This window comes from Felis catus, chromosome D3 (assembly GCF_018350175.1).
Source record: "Felis catus isolate Fca126 chromosome D3, F.catus_Fca126_mat1.0, whole genome shotgun sequence".
NCBI lineage: Eukaryota > Metazoa > Chordata > Mammalia > Carnivora > Felidae > Felis > Felis catus.
In genome coordinates, this window is record NC_058379.1 from 14,828,022 (window position 1) to 14,851,502 (window position 23,481).

General features: G+C 38.1%; 1 protein-coding gene across 3 annotated transcripts in view; it reads right to left on the reverse strand.

Moving 5' to 3' along the window:
• TAOK3 (TAO kinase 3) overlaps positions 1 to 23,481 on the reverse strand; it is a 181,645-nt gene that overhangs the window by 44,994 nt on the left and 113,170 nt on the right. For all 3 annotated transcript variants that reach the window (XM_023241471.2, XM_019814602.3, XM_011287798.4), the window contains exons 10-13: positions 13,439 to 13,532; positions 12,329 to 12,410; positions 4,877 to 5,044; positions 1,983 to 2,189 (exon numbers count right to left, since the gene is read on the reverse strand). In XM_023241471.2, coding sequence (XP_023097239.1) covers positions 1,983 to 2,189; positions 4,877 to 5,044; positions 12,329 to 12,410; positions 13,439 to 13,532 — 551 coding nt within the window. The remainder of the gene's footprint in view (positions 1 to 1,982; positions 2,190 to 4,876; positions 5,045 to 12,328; positions 12,411 to 13,438; positions 13,533 to 23,481) is intronic.

The window sequence follows — 23,481 nt, forward strand, 5'->3', positions numbered from 1 at the left end:
TGCGCTTGTTACTTTCTGACTCACCTCCTTGTCTCACCCCAAGTTAGCTAGCTTCTACTTATCTTTGAAATTTTAGCTTAAATGTCACTTCATAAGGTAGTCTTTCCACTACTCCCTGATTGACTAAATCCTTTTACCCAGAGCAGAAGTTTCATAATTACATGATACAGTTATTTGCACAGTTATTTTCCTAATCTCCCCCAGAGACAATAAGTTTCATGAAAGCACCATGTCTGATTTATTTCCTATACATCCACAGGACCTACCATAGTTCCTAGCACATAGTAGAGGTCCTCACCAATTTTTGTCGGATAAATGAATAAGTTAATCAGTTTATTAAAAAAGCTTTTTTAATGTTTATTTATTTTTGAGAGAGAGAGAGAGAGAAAGAGAGACAGACAGAGTGTGAGCAGGGGAGGGGAGAGAGAGAGGGAGACACAGAATCCGAAGCAGGCTCCAGGCTCCGAGCTTCCAGCACAGAGCCCGATGCGGGGCTCGAACTCACAAACTGTGGGATCATGACCTGAGCCGAAGCTAGACGCTTCACTGACTGAGCCACCCAGGCGCCCCAAGTTAATCAGTTTAGAAAATAGATGTGTATCCTTTCACTACTTACGACCAGGGACCAATGTATTTTCTCCTGCCCTTCATCCTTACCTGTTCAATTTCCTTTTCCTTCCCACAAAAATGCACCAATTGAAGTCTAAGTACACTGGAATTAGGGTGTAATTATTGAGATTTATTAAAATTAGTACATACACACCTTCCTTACAAGGAAAAATAAAAAAGGATTCTTTTTTATAATTCTACACTATGGACTATTTACCTAAAGTCACACAAAACATTTTTGGGACTCGGTCCAAAGAATTATTGGTAATTCTGTGAAATACTCATAGAAAATGCTCCGAAAGGAACTTTATGTTTTTTTTTTTTTATGAAGTGCTTCAACTTATGAAACATGATAATCCTGTATGAAATGAGAATCTTTAACTGGAAAAGTAAAAATACAAAAACAGAATTATTCACTGAAAAGTCAGAATATTTCAGCTGACAGAACTAGTTTTAGAATTAGAAATAAATCTGAGAACAACAGAAAAGAATAGAAACTGTATCTAAAACAAATGGTATCTTGGGAATATACATTAAGAAACATATTTATTAAAAAACTTTTTTTTTTTTTTTAATTTTTATAGAGAGAGAGAGGGAGGGTGCGAGCAGGGGAGAGAGGCAGTGGGAGAGACAGAGAATCTCAAGCAGGCTCCATGTTGAGCATGGAGCTCTATCCCATGACCCTGGGATCATGACCCAAGCCAAAATGAAGAGCTGGATGCTCAACAGGCTGAGTCATCCAGGCACCCCAAGAAACAAACTTCCGTGAGCATACTTCTGAAAGGGTACAACCAACGGATTATACTCAGGAAGCTGTTAAGATTTGCAGTTTTAGGGGCCCCTGGGTGGCCCAGTCTGTTGAGCGTCCGACTTTGGGCCAGGCCACGATCTCACGGCTTGTGAGTTCGAGCCCTGCATTAGGCTCTGTGCTGATGGCTCAGAGCCTGGAGCCTGCTTCGGATTCTGTGTCTCCCTCTCTCTGCTCCTCTGTTGCTCATGCTCTCTTTCTCCTTCAACAATAAATAAACATTAAAAAATTTTTTAAAAAGATGTACAGCATTAAAGTTATTGGTTTAGAGAGGATTTTATCAATTTCTTTGACTTGGAGGCTATGGATTTATTTATTTTTATTTATTGATGATGGTAGACATCAGAGCAGCAAGAGGAAGATGAAGAAAATAGGCCCAGCTATAGCTTGCAGAGTCCTTTGTTACCTTTTTACTGTAAGAGAACTATCAAGGGCTTGGTCTAGTCCCATATTTCAGTTGTAGAAAGAGAACACTGACATGTCTGGATGCTAAGCGGCCTGAGCTGGCTTCACTACGATTGGTAAAGCCTAGAGCTGCGGAGGGTACCACAGAACCGAAACCTACCTTCTTGGGCACAACAGAGGAACTGGAATTGACTGGGCTTTCATCATCGTGCATCAAGACAGGCTCAGAGCTGTTCTCCTCCATGACCTCCTGCATGCTGTTCACACTGCTGCTCTGGCTGCCTGTACTCACAGACACACTTGGGATGGAATGATTGCTGCCCAGGCTGTCCATTTCCCTGATCAGGCTGGTTCCATGTTCGCTGTCCTATAAAAATGGGGCATGGGGGTTAAAAAAAAAATGACTAGAGATAAAGTCCCAATTCATTGACTAAGCTATTAAGCACACTCAATTCTGCAGTGCCAAGTTGCTTTTCTGCCAAATCTGCCAAGATAAACTTTTTATGCAGTGATTCCACTACTCCCCCCTCATTTTCAGACATCTCAAATTCACTTCTATGCCTTCCTCAGGGGCCATTATGGACATGGGTCATAAGGCCCCAAATGCTGCTATCCCAGGGCTTTCCCCTGTCAGATGCAATGATCATATTATTGTATGGCTATTCAGCAAGCAGAAATCAGGCCAGGTTTGTAAGAGACTTTCAGGGACAATCAAGGTGCTAGATAAAGACCGTCCATATTTACAAATAGGGTGGTGGTCTTTGGAAACTAAGAGTGGAAAGAGTTTCCAGAGAATCGACAAGCAATATACTCCTTGGCAAATCACTATTGAATAACTTCATGCCTAAGCAGGGATACTATTTCTACTGTCCTGGATAGGTAATTAAATTCTGCCTCCCTCAAGCAATTCTATCGTGCTTACCTCTGTAATCTTATTAAATATATCTGTTAAATAATACTGGTATTCATCACTGCTATTCCAAAGACTACTATTTGAGAAGTGGTAAAATAATCAGCACATATAATTTACTCATCACAGTGGGATATCTTTTGATATAAGATTAAATAATATAATTAGAGCACCTTAGTTCCAAAAAAAATCCTATTTTCAAAGAGTCATACTGTGTGTATCTAACTTTAATGAACTGTTACTTAGCCATGGCAATATAAGGAATCACTGGCATAGGTAATTTGGGTAATTTAATATGGTAGATAACACATTACATGTTTAATAGATTTATTTTCCCAATTAAAGGGGAACATTGGTATATGTGCAATCAAGAGATTTTATAGTCCAATTCAGTTTTCTGAATTTCATTTTTATAATTGTTATTTTTTCTTTCACATCAAAAAGGTAAAATAAAATTCATTGTTCATTTCTTTCCTCTTTTCTATCTAGTTTTAAAGGAAGAAGAAGATTTTTTTTTTTTTTTTAGTTTACCTATCCATTTGAGAGACAGCAAGAGTGAGCGTGCATGTGTGCATGAGGGAGGGGCAGAGAGAGAGAATCCCAAGCAAGTTCCACACTGTCAGTGCAAAGTCTGACATGGGGCTCAGTCTCACAAATACGAGACCATGACCTGAGCTGAACTCAAGAGTCAGATGTTTAACCGACTGAGCCAACCAGGTGCCCGAGGAGTCCTTTCTTTTTGTTCAAGGCTCTAATATTCCTGCTCCTATCTCATGCACTTCCTGAGATCCTGCTTCTTTAACTATGTCTGTTTCTTCTAATTTCCATGCCTCTGTCCTGACTTCTTCCACTCTGCCTGTAAACATGAAGACGCCTGCCCCATGCTCGCATACCTCTCTACATACTGCCCTTTGTCACTTTTCTCTCTCAGCCAAATTTATGAATCTTAACATAACCAGCTTTCCCTGTTTCTACTTTCCCCCTTCCCATTTATTCTACAAACCCACAGTTATCTATTATTCATCCTAACTATTCCTGTAAAACTGCTCTTATGAAGGTCATCAAGAATGCCTTACTTGTAAAACCCAGTTAACGTGTTTTTTGTTTGTTTGTTTGTTTGTTTGTTTGTTTGGTTTTGGTCCTTGTCTAACATGACCTCTCTGTGGCATCCAATACACTGGCTGCTTGAAGTTGTGGACTCTCAGAACACCTGTGATGTCTGTTCCTTAGGGTCTCTTATATGGCACGGCTCTCTTGTCATTCATTATTATTATAATGCTCTTGACCCCCAGCTAAGCACCCTTTACCTAGACCTCTTTCTTATGTTCTGGGTTTGAATTTCCCAACCAACTGCCGGACATCACTATTCAGGCATCCCAACTGTCCTTACCCTTGCCTCAACAAATCCTTCTTAAGTTATCTAATGAGAAACCAGAAAGTCACCTCTCCTTTGAAAACTTCGTCCGTATACTAGGTCAGCAGCATATGATGCTGGGACCTTAAACTCAACATCACCAAACCGAAATCACCCTAAATCCATTCTTTCTCCTTGGTTCTTTTTCTCTGTTCTTGGTATTGCCATAGTCAATTCACCCAGGCTAAAATGTTCAGAGTCACCTCAAACTCCTCCTCATCTGTCACAGTCACTTTCAGTGAGAAGCACTGTATTTTCTAATCTACCTTTACAGTGTTTCTCAAAAGTCTTCCTTCCCCCTCCCCCACCACCAACATTGCCCTATTGCCTCTTGCATGGACTAGTCCACAGAATGTAACACATTCAAGCCCATCTTACAGTCTGTTGCCAGGATAATCTCCCTAAAGTACAGCACTTTCCTGAGTCTAAAATGCCCTATGCCTGTCTCTCAAAAACCACCCATGTCGTGTCCTTCATACAACCTTCACTAATTCTCCCCAGCGGGCTTATTTTCTCCCCACTATGACCCTTGCATGGTGACATATCTTGATAACGTTTTTCATATTTTGTCTTGTTTAACACTTGTTTTACGAATGTCTCTTTTGCAATTCTGCATGTTTCTTGAGGCACGGGGCACCGATTACATTTTTATCGCCTAAAGTGGTTTACAAAGTGCCCAGTCCAGAACTTTCCCACTCTTAGAGCACCTGCTATAATAAACTGGACCTACTTCTTCATCCTCCTGTGACTCATTCAAGGGTCCATTTCGTGTCTCTTGGAAAAGGATTTTTTTCATTTTTCGGTACTGTAGGTTATCTAATTCACGAACAGCATCTTTTGTCCTCTGTATGAGGTCAATCAGGACACGTAGTGGCCGGTCTCGTCGAACAAAATCATGCTGATTGAGGGAGGAGAAAAAACAGAAACTGATAGTGAGAAAACACATTTGGGGGCACAAGATTTACATTATAAAGCTAAACAGACATAACCAGGTCTGCTGATTTTGCGGAAATAACAAGATATGACTTTCATTTCGCACAACCTCTCAATTTGTATAAATCTTATAAAGAGATAACTATGCTTTTCTCTTCTTCCTCAAGCCCCATTTTGTGGACTTTGTCCTGGAGTCTACTTGAGAATTCTTGAGATTTACTTTAACATGTAACCGATAATGACTAGTACTTTAGACGCTTGTAACTTTCAAGTCTGAAGCTATATAATAAGTGATGTAGAGTTCAAGAATATTATTGTTATAATCTGCCTCAATTCTCCTACCCACTCCACAACACCCCTTTTAAACGACTGTGTGTATTTTGTTTTCTATTTTGGTGGTCGTGTAGAGTTTATGCGTGAAAATATGGCAGCTTTACTCAGAGGTCATAATTCTGGCAGCTTCATTTTCCCTTTACAGAACTGCACAACCAGAAATAAGGGAAAAGGGCCTCTGAAGAGTGAAAAGAACTACCCCAAAGTCCATAAATTTTTCCTGGTATAAACAGCCCTCACTTTCAATATTATCAGTGATCTTTACACATATTATGGTTTCCTGGTTTCTCAGTCTGTAGCAGTTTGGAAAGAGGGAATAAAAGTGGGAGAATAGAGGAGGGAGAGCTGTTAGAACTAGGGTTGTTTGTTGTAAAAAAGAACGGTCTTTGAAAGTTCTTGGGCAGCCTGACAATAAAAAGAGAGAAATTCCACGACTAACACACCTACCAACCAACCACATAAAAATGAACAAAGGTTTGTGGGCTATTTTGCAAAGGGGAAAATGCTCCTCAGGCAGTCCTTTTATATGCCACGAGTTGACGAAACACTACTGCTTCTGAGCCGTCAAGAAGTGAAATTACGTTCATTATGCTCTCTTTAAGAAGGCAGAAAAGTACATCATGGATTCTGACGAGATTACACAGAAAATGATCAAAAGTGGGAAGTTTTGTTTTTTTCAAGGAAAAGTTTCAGTTACACGGAAAATTCACTTATGTGAAATTGTAATTTGAAGATATTGGGTAAATGGGATATAATGTGCTAGGCCCTAGATGATGGAACAGATTTCATTTCTTCCTAAGTTAAACAGGTATAAAAGAGAAGTAGGGCCATTGTGAGAAAAACACGTACATGTCCTGTGGTTCTTCACCCCGACTTTGCTGTCAGGGGAACTGTGGCTTTTGCTCTTGCTTTTATAAAACATCTCTTCCTCTGCCAAGAGTCCTTTCTGAAAATGAAACACCATTCCCAGAAGCAAGAGTAGCCCGCATATTTCAAGATGAGAGTGAAAGGGAGAGAGTAAATTATTTTGCTCCTCTACTGCTTGCAATTATACAAGAGCAAACCGGTTTTGAGTAAACTTCAAGCTAGTATTTAGGATCAGTGAATTTTAGAACAGGAATAGCTGTTAGAAGCTCTTTCATTTTCAAGGTGTGAAAATTCAGGCACAGAGGGGTTAGGTGACTTACACAGCTAGCTACTGCAAGAGCTAGGGCTACAACTCAGGTTTGCTCATTTGGTGTTCGTTTTCCGGTGGGCTATCACCACTATCATCTTTCTAAAACATGGGTTTGATTGTGTCACTCATTGTAACAGACACTGGTGTCCCATTTGTCTCCCATTCCAGCTTCTTTTCCTTGCCTTCATCTACTGTGAACACTAGAAAGTAAAAGGGTTGCTTGAACTCCAGCCTTTTTTATACTTAAAAAATAACAATATGACAGAGTTCTGGCAAATGAGACGCTGTCTAGGCACAGAAGTCTCTGAGGGCAGTTTTGTTTTCTAGAAGAAACAGGCAAGGCACCTGAAGAAAGGGTGTTTTCCCCTCTGCCCTTCCTTCTTTCTCCTCTTGGGATAAAGACTTTTCCTAGAGATGCAGGAGCCATTTTGTGACCAAGAAGATAAAAACCACCTGCTGAAGATGATAAAGTAGGAAGATAGAAAGAGCCTGGATCGGGGCGCCTGGGTGGCGCAGTCCGTTAAGCGTCCGACTTTAGCCAGGTCACGATCTCGCGGTCCGTGAGTTCGAGCCCCGTGTCAGGCTCTGGGCTGATGGCTCAGAGCCTGGAGCCTGTTTCCGATTCTGTGTCTCCCTCTCTCTCTGCCCCTCCCTCGTTCATGCTCTGTCTGTCTCTGTCCCAAAAATAAATAAATGTTAAAAAAAAAAAAAATTTAGAAAGAGCCTGGATCCATGATGACATTGGTGAGCTGCTTACAGCTCTGGACTCTGCTCGTAACATCTTCTTTCTCAATGCCCTGCACTTGTTGCACAAGGTAATTAAGCCCTTAACCCGTTCAAGCCTTTTAAAACTGATATACTCAAAGTCTTCAAAACATGCCTTCAGGGGCACCTGGGTGGCTCAATGGGCTAAGCATCTGACTCTTGATCTCGGCTCAGGTCATGATCTCACCATTCGTGAGTTGGAGCCTCCAGTCAGGCTCTGCGCTGCCGGCAGAAGTCTGCTTGGGATTCTGTCTCCCCCTCTCTCTCCCTGCCCCTCCTCTGCTCATGCTTGCTCTTTCACTCTCTCAAAAAACAAACAAACAAAAAAACATGCCTTGATGATGAAGTCTAGCCTTTTACAGCCAGGTTCATGGTTGTAATTGTAGGCTCAAATCTAGTCACTCCTAGACCTCTTTCCCATCCAATGCATATAGTACAGTCTAGATAGTTATTGACTCATGACATGTGTTTCATACCTGTATACCTTTGCTCATGTTCTCTCTGCCTGCGACCCCATCTCCTCCTGTTCTCCAAAGTCCATTACTCTTGACACCCTTACAACTAAAAGGTCCCCAGATCCTTTAAAAAGAATGATTTCATTGTTCTTGAAAGTATATTTCCTTGAAACGTTTAAATACAGAAAAATGCATAAAAGACAGTAAAAGAAAAACATCCCAAATTCCGTCATCCAGAAATAAAGAATGTTATTTTACATGTTCTCACACAGGATAATGGATATCTAGAAACAATTTTACATGGGAAGATTATGCATGCTAATTTTAAGAAAATCTGTGAAATTAAGGTATACTTAAATGTAGCAGAATTAGAAAACAATGAAGTAAAGTAATTGCTTAACTTCAGTTATAATTTCACCAATAGTTACCAGTTCTTAAAAAATCCTCTAAAGTTAAGGAAATAAAAAAAAAGATGACAGAGATTAGAATTACTTTTTTTTTAATTATGCATCTCAACTTAAGAATTATTATCGACCAGCTACTCTGAAAAAGAGGAAAATTAGTACACTTATCTTTCTTTCCTACCCCTAGGTTATTCTAGTTACATTAGTATTTTTACACTGTCAGTGCCTATAGCATTTACATTCTGCTCTTTAACCATATAAATGATTTTACCTTGGTTCTATATTGAAATGGATTCAATGTGAAGGTGACGTTTTAATGTCAGGAAGAAAATGCGAAGAAAAAATGGATTAAGAATATTTAGGAATAAGATAGCCAACTGAGGAGGGGGGAAGTTGACTTCCTTACAACAAATTTTTATATCACCTCTCAAAAGAAGCCCACCATAAACAACACCAAAAGAGGAATAGGGAAAAAATATTTGCAAGACCTACTACCAATTAATAATAATAATAAAGCCCAATGATCGGACAAATGGGTAAAGATCACAAAGAGTTTACAGAAAAGGAAACCAATGGCTTTTCAACGTATGAAAGATGCATCAACTTAGCTCATAATGAGAAATACAAATTAAAACTATGAGTTTTTCACTGATCTGAGAGCCAAGTTGAAAATTTGATGGTCCTCATCTTTGTTAGTGGGACTATAAATTGGTACAACTTCTTTGGAGGACGATTTGTCAGTATCTGTTTAAATTTAAAATCTATATTCCCTCTGATTAGCACTTCCACTTCCATGATTTTATTCTTTAGATATCCATATACAGTACACGATGACACATGTACACAAACTCACTGCAGCAGTTTGTAATAGCAAAAGATCGCAAACCCCATAAAGAAGTTGGTTAAAAAAAGCATGGTCGTTCTGAGAATGTTAGAGAGCCACTCATAAGAATGAGGTACCCAAAACATACTATAAAGTAAAACAGACAATCAAGTTAGAACAATGTTTAGAGCTAGCTCCCACTGGTGCAAAAATAAAATAAGAATATTTACTTCCATATGCATAAAATATCTCTAGAAAAATATGCACAAGATTGGTGATAGTGGTTGCTGCCTCTAGAGAGGGGCTCAGAATAGGAAGAAGATTTACTTTTCTCACTCTGTCTTCCTAAATTCGTATTACCTACCAATATGAAGAATGTAGTCCCTTTTTTAAAAAAAAACTTTTTTTTTTTTTAACATTTATTTATTATTGAGAGACAGAGAGACACAGAGCCTGAGCAGGGGAGGGGCAGAGACAGGGGTAGACATAGAATCTGAAGCAGGCTCCAGGCTCTGAGCTGTCAGCACAGCCAGACACGAACTGAGCCGGGCTCGAACTCACAAACCGTGAGATCATGACCTGAGCTGAAGTCGGACACTGAGCCACCCAGGAGCCCCGAAGAATGTAGTCCCTTTAACCAAGCAAAAGAAATATATAAAAAGTTCTGGGGCCAATTTAAATTCAGTGTTTGCTGCCAGTCCTTGTTCCAGTTTCTTCGGTTCCTAATTTATTCTTTCTTCCTTTTTCCTTTCCTCCCTCTCTTTCTTTCTTTCTTGTTTTATCACTAGATTGGCTGGATTTTGCTATTGAGCCATTGTTTAAAAAGCTATTAAGAAAAAAAAATTGATTCAATTTTTAAGGCTTGAAAATCTAAGCTGCATTTATAACTGAAGAGCACCTTAGCCAGGACAAAGATCCACCCCCAAATATTTTTTTCAACCTATTTGTATAAGTCTTTCTTTACCCTTGGAATTCAAGGAATTTTATCAGGTTATTGCAAATCAGTTCCATGGTGTCTTTCTTCAGGCCTCTGCTTAAAAGTCACCTCTCTAGTAAGGCCTTCCCTAACTCCTCATCTAAAAAGTTAGCTCCTGAGACACCTGCGTGGCTCAGTCAGTTAAATGTCTGACTTCAGCTCAGGTCATAATCTCATGTTTCATGAGTTTGAGCCTCGCATCTGACTCTGCTGACAGTGAGGAGCCTGCTTGGGATTCTCTTTCTCTCCCTCTCTCTCTGCCCCTCCCAGCATATCTCTTTCTCTTTCTCAAAATAGATAAATTTAGGGGGGAAAAAACCCCACCCAAACATTAGGTCCTGGGGCACCTGGCTGGCTTAGTTAGAAGAGCATGCAACTCTTTAACCTGGGGGTGTGTGTTTGAGTCCCATGTTGTGGGTAGAGTTAATTAAAACAAACAAACAAACAAACAAACAAACAAACCACCAGCTCCTGCTCCAGCTTTATTTTTTCTGCAAAGAATTTACTACCAACTAATATATATTTACTTTATCATATATTTACTTGTTAGTGTTTGGAACAGTGCTTGGGCATGTAGTAGACAATCAGTAACTGTTGAGTAAATGGTGGGCTTGTTTGATTTGGCCCACCAAATCAAATTAAGATGAAATCAAGTCAAATAAAGATCCAAACAGTTATTTCCAATAAAGTTTTCTTCAGGTATATCTTTAAGTATCTTCTGCTAGATGTGTTTTGCTTTCTTCTTCAGGAGTAATAGGTTGGCATATAATTAGATCTCCTGTCTTCCACAGATGCCATCTTCATTATAATCATCTTTAGAATTTTTTCCCTTGCATTTAACTTTTATTTCCCTACAACTTTCTATCCTTGGAAATACCCTAAATGGGTTGGTTTATTACATTCGTTTATTGCTTATGATTCTGTGTCTTAATTTTTCTCTTCTGTGTCTTTTCTTACCTCTGCCCACTTGCTTTTTATATCCTTTTGTTGTCTGTGCCCTAAAATTTGTCTTTGAATCCTTATAGTATCTTCTTCTTTGAGGTGCTTCTCCCCCTTAGTTTTTTTTAATATTTTTAATTTTTCTTCTCCCCCTTAATTTTAATACAGCCCCAAATTATCCTTTTTTTCCCCCCTTTATGGTAGGGCTTTCTATGTCACCCCCCTTTTTTTCTTAATCTTCACCTACTTCAAAGTAATAAAGATGTTACTTTATCTTGGGTTATCTGGTGTTTTGTTCTGGTTGTCATTTTTCCCTGAAGACGTGTGGAGCTGTTGCTGAGACACACAGAGTAGAGCACATGTCTAGAACGCATGATGGCTCTACACCAAAGGGAATGGGAGTCCTTTGTCCTATTGTTTCTGCCACCGTGTTCCTGTGGGCTGCTATTTACAAGATGAAAACACTTAATTTTCCATGGAAAAATTAGCTGCCTTCAGATCTACCTCTTCAGAAACACTTACAGCCAGAAAATAATACGATAATGTTTACAGAGTTGTAAGAAAAAGAAAACATAAACCAAGAATTTGTGACCTACACAAGGTGCTCTTCAATTCTAAAGGCAGCTGACAGTTTTAAGCTTTCAAATTTAGGCAATATAATCTTTCTGAGTTTTCCTTAAAACCAACCAGCCAACGAAAGAGTTGAAAAATATACATCCAGAAAGAGGTTAAATAAATCTGGCCCAGTCTGTGCCAAATAAAAGATCTTTATATTGTACAAGTCTCCACATACTTCACTGATATTGAGGGAACCTACATATAAAGCTTATAATAAAATGTTACATGAAGAGAGGCTCAAAACCACGATGCTTAAATCAAATGAATAAAGTTAACATGATACTCTTGTCACCAACATGTATGATGTAAGGCGATATAAATGTATGCTTTGTGTATTTATTGTGTATCTTCACTGCCTGATGATTTGTCAACAACCTAACTGAAAATCCCAGGGTTGGCATGTGGACCATTGGCAGACTGTCCTGAGAGCACCGTATTAAAGTGCATGCAGATATTAGTCACAGGAACATCCAAGTGATGACCAGAGCAAAGAGAAATACTCTTTGTCATAAGGCAAAAAGAGGGAGGGGGAAGCAGAGAGGATGGAAAAGATTGGGAAAAGACTACCCAGGGGAATGTACAGCACATCCATTGTGATAATCTTGCCGTTTCTATGCCTTGCTGTTATCTCTGGATAAATGACAAGGCGGCATGTTCTAATCTAGTTTGTCATGATGAGGCGCCATAGGAATGATTTACCATATTCCACTACAACATGACTTCAAATCCCCCTTCTCAAATACAAATTTGAAAAATTACCCGTAATAGTTCCGCTGACGTTGGCCTTTCCTGAGGTATTTTCTGCAAGCAGTAATCAACAAATCTCCTAAAGGAATCTGTCCTGCATGTGCAAATACATTGACAGAAAAGAAAATGAGGGTCTGTGGAATACACTGATTACTTAAAATAATTCTCACTCAAGGGAAAATTTTACATTTTAAGAGCTTTTTAATAAAATATATGGAATATTAGAAGTGGACCATTTTCAAGTTTATAGTATCTAAAAATTCATATTTGGATAATGAATGTGGAGAATTTAAAGTTAGTCAACACATAAACATATCTTAATATATAAGCAAGGTCGAAACATAATTTATATAAGAAAATGAAAAATACTATTATTTACACATATTATAGTTTTATGCACATTTTTCTTTCCCAAGATAACAACTCTCCTAAATCTCAAGTCTATATTCTTCATGGCCAGTTGGCAACCTCTCCAACACCCACCACCTATAACCAGGTAGGAAAATTTGAAGCATAAGGGAAGAGAACTTCGGAATATGCCTTCTGGATGAAAAAACGTTCTCTTGAGAATCCCATTTTGTCCAGTCTCTTTAAAACTGTCCTTCTTCTATAACTCTTGTGACCCAAACAGTTATCAAAGTGTCATAATTTTCTATATGGAATGATACATCTTCTGATAGTGTATGGTCTGATAGTGTATGTTCAACATATTTAAATAGACATATAATAAAAGAAATGACAAGTGGAAAAATAATGACATCAGAGAAGGTACTTTATCTCTGCTGAGAAGTGATAAGAGCTAAGATGATCAATACGAGACTGTCAGGATTTAAAAGACAAGACTTATTAGGAAGATAACAGGGTATGTTCCCTATAGAATTTCAGTTCCTACACGCAGTTTAAGAACACAGTACAAGTGACAGTGAGAAATAAATACATAAAAATGTGTGTGTGTGTGTGCGTGCATCACCAGTTCACGCCTGTAAAGCACCACTGCACCTCCTCTAACATACAATGAAGGAATGACATGGTTTCTAGGTCAGATGTTTAAAATGTAATTTAATGCGTGCCAAATACATATGGTGATTTCCTTAGAGATTTAAAATGAGAGCAGAGTCTTACCATTCATTAGACTGTAGCGTTGGGGAGTCATTCTGGGCAATGTGGTATAAGGCACTCATGGCATTCATGTTGAAAAGGGGGGGCTTCCGTTCCGCTGAAAGAAAAGAAACGATAAAGTACTTCTTGAAAGAAATCAGGCAGATAGAGAAATAAGGATCTGTGGGCAAAGCTTTGCTGCTAAATCAACGGCTCATTACTGTCATCATGCGACATAATCCACTTATTTGAATCTCTAAGGTCAGCCCAGGACAGTCCTTCAGAAGAGGCTGCTGGTCATCTTAATGTACACTGGCAAAGCTCCTAACAAGCCCATTTCAAAAAAGACAAAGAAAAATTTCTTTCTTTTTCACGTATCTTCAAAAGGCTGGTCTTGGCTTGTGTTTCCACAACAGGTATGAACATCTTCGTGTGTATGTATATTGGTTTAAAAATATGTATTTATTGGAAATGAAACCCATACGGCACAGAAAAACAGAATGAGAAGCATTATTATAGAATGGAACATCTTAAGCATTACTAACATAGCATGTGAGATAAAATAATTCAATTCAATAAACACTGTTTGAAGGCTCATCTGGGCCAAATAAATGATACAGGTGGTGGTGGTGACGGGATACGGGAGGAAGGGGAAGATAAATAATAAGGAAGGTTTGGTTGACTCCCTTTTATTTTTATGTATCTATTTAAAAATTTTTAAGTTTATTTATTTATTTATTTGTTTATTTATTTATTTATTTAGAGAGATAGAGAGAGAGAGAGGAAAAAAAAAAAAGAAAACACAAGCAGGGGAGGGTCACAAAGAAGCAGAGGCCGAATCCCAAGCAGGCTCCACACCATCAGCGCAGAGCCCGATGTGGGGCCCAAACCCACCAACCATGAGATCATGACCCCAGCCAAGGTCAAGAGTTGGACGCCTGACTGTGCCATCCAGGTGCCCCAAGATTCACCCCCTTTAAAGAGAAACTCAGTGCAATTAGGTATTTGTTAATAGATTTATTCCAACCCAGCCCATCATGGTCTCTTTTTGGGAATTTCTATAGCTCTGTTTTAGTATACTGCCTACTTGGCCTGTGCTCTCTTATTGCACTGACATAAACATACAAATCTTTTCTCTCAAGAAACAAAAAAATCATTAGCTCTAAGAGGAAGATCTTATAACCCTAATACTCTTTAGCTTTTATTTATTCCTCAAGCAACATGTAATAAAATGTTATTCACATATAAGGTGCTCAGTTTGTTGACCAAAGGAAAGAAACAAGTTCTGAGCACTTAATTTTATATTAGTTACTAGTTATTATACCCTAGAAGATAAATCACAATCTCATTCTACTGTGCTTATCCTAATGGATTCCTTACACAGTTCCCCCTTGTAATTCATAATCTAATTCTCAGGTTTTATCAGAGTAACTTGGTTTTTAAGCAAAGATTCTTCTATCAACCTCTTTTAAAATGGAAAACAGGGCTTATTCTTTGCAATTCTAAGAAACAAGAACTTAGGGCAGAAGTAATATGAAAGACATTTTCACTCACAGAAGGATGAACTTGTAAAAAGCCAGGGTGAGAAAACAAAAGAAAGCAACCCCTCCCCCCCAAATTTGGAAAGAACAATGTTAAGAGCAGTAAACTTTAGGGGGCGCCTAGGTGGCTCAGTGGGTTAAGCATAGGACTTAGGACTTCGGCTCAGGTCATGATCTTGCTTTATGTGAGTTTGAGCCTTGCATTGCGTTCTGTGCTGACAGCTCAGAGCCTGGAACCTGCTTCGGATTCTGTGTCTCCCTCTCTCTCTCTCTGCCCCTCCCCTGCTCACGTTCTGCCTCTTTCTTTCTCTTAAAAATAAACAAACATTAAAGGCCAGGTGTGTTAAGACTGGACTTGTCCTACAAATGCATTCGTCTCAATTTGGCTATCTCTGGCTATCTCTCTTTAGATTCTGTCTCCTCTCTTTCTGCCCCTCCCCCACTTGCTCGACTGCTCTCTCTCTCTCTCTCAAAAATAAACGTTAAAAAAAAAAAGAGTAGTGAACTTTAAGCCATTGACAGTATTCCCACAGAAGACAACTATGGTTATTCATTCATGATACTTTGGAGGGGCCTCTTACAGTCTTGACTAAATGTTCTCTGATACCTTTAAAATGTGGCAGTCTACTATTCTGCAAATATTTTTTCTTAACCTCTCAACAGGATACTATACACTCATGAAATAGATACTAGTATTACAGGGGCATGAACTGATAATAAGTAGAAATTTGAAAGTTATAGTGTGGAGGCGCCTAGGTGGCTCAGTCGGTGAAGCGTCCAGCTTCAGCTCAGGTCATGATCTCATGGTTTGTGGATTCCAGCCCCGTGTTGGGCTCTGTGCTGACAGCTCAGAGGCTGGAGCCTGTTTCAGATTCTGCTTCTCCCTCACTCTCTGCCCCTCCCCCGCTCATGGTTTGTCTCTCTCTCAAAAATAAACAAACATTAAAAAAAAAAAAAGTTGTCATGTGGACAAATGGATTTGTATCTGTTTCAAATGTACAAGAGTTCAGGTTTAGATTCAGGGTTTTTTTTTTTTTTATTTTTCAGCAGGGACACGCTGGAAAGCTTGGCCTTCTGCCAACTTCAAGTATTTAAAGTCAGGTGGAACTAGGACCTCATCGTGTAACCATCAATGATTTCCCATCATTCTTAGGACAAAGTCCGGATCCTTAAACCATAGCCAGTTTACCTTTATCAACATGACCGTAGATGAGGTGCCTAAGTGGCTCAGTCGGTGAAGCATCTGACTTCAGCTCAGGTCACGATCTCACAGTTTGGGAGTTCAAGCCCCATGTCAGGCTCTGTACTGACAGCTTGGAGCCTGGAGCCTGCCTTGGATTCTTTGTCTCTCTCTCTCTCTCTCTCTGACCCTCCCCTATTTGTTCTCTGTCTCTCTCAAAAATAAACAAACATTAAAAAAATTAAACAAACATTAAAAAAATTAAACAAACATGACCCTGGCGACCTCTAGCATTTCATTCTGAGAAGTAATGCCTCCACCCTCTTCTTTTGCTTCACTGAGAGAACCAATTTTAGAACCTTTCACACATACTGCCTCCTCTGTTTGGACTCCCCTCTCACTTTCATTCCCTCAACTTTATCTGGTTAATTGTTGCCAACCTTTCAGACTTCACCTTAAATATAACTGTGTTTTGCATTCATTTCATAAATATTTATTCAGGGATTATTATATGCTTGTAAGCACTTCCTCAGGGAAGCCTTCTCTGACTTCTCAGACTATTAGATTCTGTCACTGCAAATTATGTTTTTCCTTTCTACTATGGACCACAACCATAATTATTTGTGTAATTCTTTACGTAATGTGGGTCCTTTCTGCTAAGCTTCATGAGGACAAGGACAATGCCTACTATATTCATCTTCGCATTCCCACTGCTAAGCATAGCACCTGGTATCTATTTTTGGTGGTTCAAAAATACCCATAGAATAAATAAATGAAGGTAAGGCAAATTAAAGCAAGGAAGAAACTTTGTTAGCAAATCATCTTGGGCAGCAAGAAGTCACAAAAATGACTGAGGAGCGACTAAGTCTTGGGGCTTCCGTCAGACGCTATGTGATGGCTTCATTCACTGCCAGAAGGATAGGAACCTTCTCACTAAATGGCAAAAGATATAAAATTCAAGCTGCTAAGAAGAACACTGAATTGCACGGGAGAAACAGCCAGGAAGGGGGACTAAAGAAAGAACAGGAATTTGGAAAGAGGATGAAGGAACAAAAAACAACAACAAAACCCAATTCAACAGTGACAAGAAAGGCAGTAGTTTGGAAATGAAGAGGGAATGGTGAGGCCGTAAGTAGCCAACACTCCACTGTGAACGACACAAGACAACAGCCAGCCACACAATGGTAGAATAGCTTTAGTAGTTAGAAGCACATGACCACAGGTACTCGAAACACACAACATAGTTCTATGGTCTGAGAAGCATTTGCTAAATACTAGTTTCAAATGGCCTCAGCTATGCTCAAGTCCTTTGCTAGATGTGCTACATAAATCCTCTGGGCCATGGTGACAGGATTCATTGCTAAGCCAGCATACTATAGAGCAAGGGTTGGGAAACTATGGCCTGCGGGCCAGATTCACCTAGAAGCCTGTTTATGTAGTTTTATTGAACGACAGCCAAGTTCATTTATAAACATATTGTCTATGGCTGTTATTATGCTCAACAGCAGAGTTGAGTTGTTATGACAGAGAATGTATGGTCTGCAAAGCCTAAAACACTTATTATCTGGTCCTCTACAGAAAGTTTGTCAACTCCTTACTATAGAATATAATAGTCTGCATACGATCTTCCACATAAGCAGCAAAGTAGGAATTAGGAGTGCTTTTGAAGCCACCTTGTGATATGTAATTCATATCTTCTCAAAAGAAGGGAGGAGGGTGGAATCCTAAAAAAGGTGTATTAACTAAAAGAAAAAAATAGTGATTTCTATTTAAAGACAATGGTCAAGTTTTTGTGGCAACAGGTTTCTTACAAACCAATGTGCCTGAAAAACATAATAATTAGTGATAACAATAGTTACTACCACTTACTGAACCCCTACTACATGTCAGGCACTCATTGCTGTCGGTTGTAATTCTCACGATAGCTCGGCAAGGTAAGCGTGATCATTCCAAGCATTATTTTCCAACTAAATAAACTGAGGTTCAGCTAGTCTGAAAAATGAAACTAAGTCACATAGTAAGTGGCTAAATTGGGATTTCAACCCACCTTGTAAGAATCCAAGAAATGTGTTATTTTCACTAGGTCTCAGTGTCTTTTTAACAACCTGGTGCATTTTATGATAGATTGTACTGGGATTTAAAAAAAAAAAAAAAGGTGGGAGGGGTCCTGGCTGGCTTGGTCAGAGGAGTCTGTGGCTCTCGATCTCAAAGTTGTGAGTTCAAGCCCGAAACTGGGTGTGAAGATTACTTAAAAATGGATAAACTTAACTAAATAAATAAACTTTAAAATTAAAAAAAAAAAGCAGCAGCAACAGCTTCAGAAAAGTAAATATGCCTGCCTTCCCCTAACAGCCATCACAACATTCATTTATTAACAGATAAACAATGAGTGGCTAACCTGAAAGAAGAAAAGTCCAGGCAAAAAACCTACATAAAGACATGTTTTTGGGTTTTGTTTTGTTTTCCTGGAGAATTCATTTCTGAGCACAATAAATGCCCTGACGAGGCTAATGGACCATTTGCCAGCTTCTATCATAACCTCTATAGGTAAACTAAGTTAAGCATCTGTAGGTTAAACAAATGAACATCATATTAACTTCTCTTGAAATAATCTTGAAAAATAAAATTTTTGCTGACTGGCCAATTTCAGTGTCCAAGGTTTTCAGAAGATTCTTGCATGTAACTAGTTCTCTCAGTGGAAAGTTAATTTAGCAAAAGATAATTTATAGAATAGGCTTCACCACTATGGAACTGTAGAGCTTGATCCAGGAAAAAGGGACAGTGCCGGTAACATTATCATCTTCCTCCTTTGTGATGTTACCCTAGCAATTTAAATTACAAATTAGGGAGCTTTGAAAAAAAAATGCAGTATTATAGAAGTAATGTCATAAGGAAAGGGTACAACATTATCCACAAGTTTCAAGGTAATTTCAATATTAAAAGTACAATTTAAAGTATTGCAAACATACAGAAAACTTGGAAAAATCATTAGCTTCCAGTTTTATATGCAGCAATTTGGTCTTTTTTTTTCTTCATGTAAAAAAATACTCTTCTTTTATATATGCATTAACAAGATTAATGCTAAGGAGATATATAGCAAAGCTGTCAAAAAGGTACTTGAATGGTCTATTGCACTAGCAATATAATATATTTTGAATAATTGTTGATAAGTTAAATGTCCTTGGTAACAATTTTACTTAATGAATATTAACTGAGCAGGTACTACCATTTTTCTCTGAATCTAAGATGCTACCGACTATAAAATGTACACTGTTTTATGTAAAACTTGGGGAAAAATGCTGCCAATTATAATTATAAAATGTGATTGCCTATAAAATGACCACCAGTTTTCAAGAGATGTTAGAATGTCAATTAAAATCTTGGATGAAATATGACATATATCATGATTGCGTTGATAATGGCCAACATTTATTGAGTACAGTATATAGAGATTATAATAAGAAGAACTTTAAATTCAGATTTTCATTTAATCCAGACAATTCTAGTAAGGTAGGAGATCTTATTACACAAATTTCATAGAGAGTTCAAACAATTTGACCAAAGTCATGCAACTAAGAAATGGCAGAGCTAGAATTAGAACTCAAGTTTGTCTGACCAAAGTCTATGCTTGTAAGTGTAGTTCATTTTATAAAAGGCAATCAAAGTTAGGCTGATACAGAGACAGTGTTTTCATACATACTTTAATTCATTTTTATAAAAAAATAAAATCAAAAATTAAGCACAAACCAGGGCCTCTCTCAAGAGAGAAAGTACTAGAAGCATCTCCTGGGATGACTATTTGTTTCACCCAGTGTGAACTTCTGTTTGAAACTTCAGTCATTACTACATCTACATAGTACAAAAACTGATGTAATGGTGATCTTGAATGATCATAAAAGGGTATATTCTGTTTGCTTTATTTAAGAAGGCTGGAAAGGGTAGAATCTATACTACATTTAGAAAGGTTATGGTAAGAAAAAAAATTGTAAAAACAATGGGTGGACGCTAATAAGCTGTGAAATTCAACTTGGGTAGTAATCCTCTTAAATTTTCATAACTGAGGAGATGCTGCTACGGTTTCAGTGTTTTAAGTATAATTTTGGTTCACTTTGGAATATAAATGACAAAAAAAGGAATAATCCTACGTACGAATGCCATTAGCTGTAATTGAGCATTTGCTATGTGCCAGGCATTATGCTAAACACTTTACATGTGTTATTTTACTGAAGTCCAGCAACATCTATTGATAAATATTGTTATTTTCACTTACATGAGAAACTGAGGCTCAAGGAAGTTAAGAAAGCTGTTCAGGCTCTCACACTCAGAATGAACATGTTATGCAACTCCAAAAGGTGTCATCCACATCCTAGACTATGTGAATGCCCGCTGGTGTTATGTGTAGCCACATGGGGTGGTCCTGCCCACTAAGTGTTGGCGAAGTCAAAATTCAAATCCAGGGTGTCTAATTTTGAAATTTACTCTATACTGCTAACTCCATGCTAGGCAGAGGGTAGGGTTGTTGTTGTTGTTTAATCAAAGGAATTTAATTTCTCGTTTTTAAAAAGTTAAATTCTTTAATATTTCAAATATGTAAAAACATGCAGATTATGACACCTACCATTTAGATTTATCAGTATTTTGCCATATTTGTTTTTTCTTCCAAATAAAGTAAGAAAGTAGATATATCTTTATTCTCCCTCCTCCTTCCCGAGAATTTTCTATTCTGAAGTTACATTTTACATCTATGTTCTTATGTTTTATTAGTATATGTATACTAATAACACTCATAAACAATATAAAGTGTTTATAAAACTTTCATAATTGGCATCATACTGTACCTAGACTTCTGCAACTTCGTTAAATATTCAATGTTATGATTTTGAGATTTATCTATGATGATACATGTAGATCCAGTTCATCCTTAACTGTGATAGAGCATTCCATAATTAATTTATCCATTCCTCACTGGGTAAGAATTCAGGTTGTGTCAACATTTTCTAGCTTCTACACCAGCTTGCATTATCGTACACATTTCCAGTGCACGTGCGTAAATATTTATTTAAGGAATATGCTTAGAAGTGAAATGTTGGGTCACTGAGACTGCCCCTCATCAACTTTACTAGATGTTGCCAATTTATATTCCAAAGTCATTATACCAATTTACATTTCTACCAATAGTGTGTGCGTTGCTGTTTCCTTAGCAGCTTCCCCAAATTTATTATCCTCAGACTCAAGAACTTTTGCCAGTCTGATAAATGTGAAAGGGTTTTAACTTGCATCTCCCTTATTACTAGTGAGTCTCAGTACCTTGGAAGGTTTGATGTCCATTTAGATTTCCTTTTCAATGAACTGGCTGATTATGTTCTTTGCCCATTTTTCTACTGGCTGTTTGTCCTTTTATTTATTCATTTATTTTATGTTTATTAATTTTTGAGAGAGAGAGGGAGAGGGAGAGAGACACAAGAGGATCTGAAATGGGCTCTCAGCTGACAGCAGAGAGCCTGATGCAGGGCTTGAACTCACAAACTGTGAGGTCATAACCTGAGCTAAGAAGATGCTTCACTGACTGAGCCACCCAGGTGCCCCTCTTTTTATTTTTGATAAAGAAATGTGATAAAGAAATTATAAGAGGTCTTTATATGTTCTGGACCAATACTCTGTTGGTTACATATGTTTTAACTACTTTCTATTAGCCTCTGGCTTGTCTTTTAATTTTTGTACCTTACATAGCTTTGTATTTCTTTTTTTTTTTTCAATATATGAAATTTATTGTCAAATTGGTTTCCATACAACACCCAGTGCTCATCCCAAAAGGTGCCCTCCTCAATACCCATCACCCACCCTCCCCTCCCTCCCACCCCCCATCAACCCTCAGTTTGTTCTCAGTTTTTAACATTCTCTTATGCTTTGGCTCTCTCCCACTCTAACCTCTTTTTTTTTTTTTTTTTTTTTTTACTTCCCCTCCCCCATGGGTTTCTGTTAAGTTTCTCAGGATCCACATAAGAGTGAAACCATATGGTATCTGTCTTTCTCTGTATGTTTTATTTCACTTAGCATCACACTCTCCAGTTCCATCCACGTTGCTACAAAAGGCCATATTTCATTTTTTCTCATTGCCACGTAGTATTCCATTGTGTATATAAACCACAATTTCTTTATCCATTCATCAGTTGATGGACATTTAGGCTCTTTCCACAATTTGGCTATTGTTGAGAGTTATAGCTTTGTATTTCAAAGTACTAAAAGTTATCATATTTGTCACTGTTTTCAAAATACTTTTAGAAAAATTATTCCCACACCCATAAAGGTGTATACTCCTATAGTAACAACAGTAACAATAATTACATTTATATAGTGCTTATTTAAATTTTTTTTTTTTTACATTTATTTATTTTTGAGAGACAGAGAGAGACAGAGCATGAGCAGGGGAGGGACAGAGGGAGAGGGAGACACAGAATCAGAAGCAGGCTCCAGGCTCCGAGCTGTCAGTACAGAACCCGATGCGGGGCTCGAACCCACGAACCGTGAGATCATGACCTGAGCCGAAGTCGGACGCCCAACCGACTGAGCCAGCCAGGCGCCCCTAGATAGTGCTTATTATATGACATGCCATGTTTTAAGTATTTCATGTATCTATACTTTTTGAGTATAGTTGACATACTAATTTATATAATTAGGTTTTATTGTCTGTTCTATTGGGTATTAGTCTCTCCCTACATTGACACTGTATTGATTTAATTATGATGGTATGGATTTTGGCACAGTGATTTTTCTGTCCAAATTCTACTTCTTCAAAATTGTCTAGGCTAGTTTTGGCCCTATGACTTTGAGGACTACTTTGTCAAGTTCTACATACTATTGTTGGAAGTGCATCAGGTGTCCCATTTAAAGTATGCATATATTTCTGAGTCCCCCCCCCCCCATCATTGTGAATAAATTAGGTTAATTTCCCTTTCAGTGGAAGAGAGAATAACACAATATTAGAATGTAAAGAAGAAATATATTTCCTCAATATCCTTTAACAGAGGACCAGTCAAATTGATTATGGTATATCCTTAATAGTAGAGTAAGATGATACAGTGAAAAATGAAAAACAGGTTTAAGTTACTAATATAAAACAGATCTCCAAGATGTCGTTAAGTGAAAAATCAAAGTACCACTCATATGTTAATTTGGGTGGGAAAAGGAATATAATAGATGTATATCTATATTTGTTTGTACATTTGTAAAGAAACTCTGGAAAGATATACAAGAAATTAGTAACGGTGTCCCGTGTGTACTGGCAGAGGTGGGAAAGGAAATGGGGAAATAGGGCCAGAGGTTGAAGAAGTTCTTTCATTGCATGT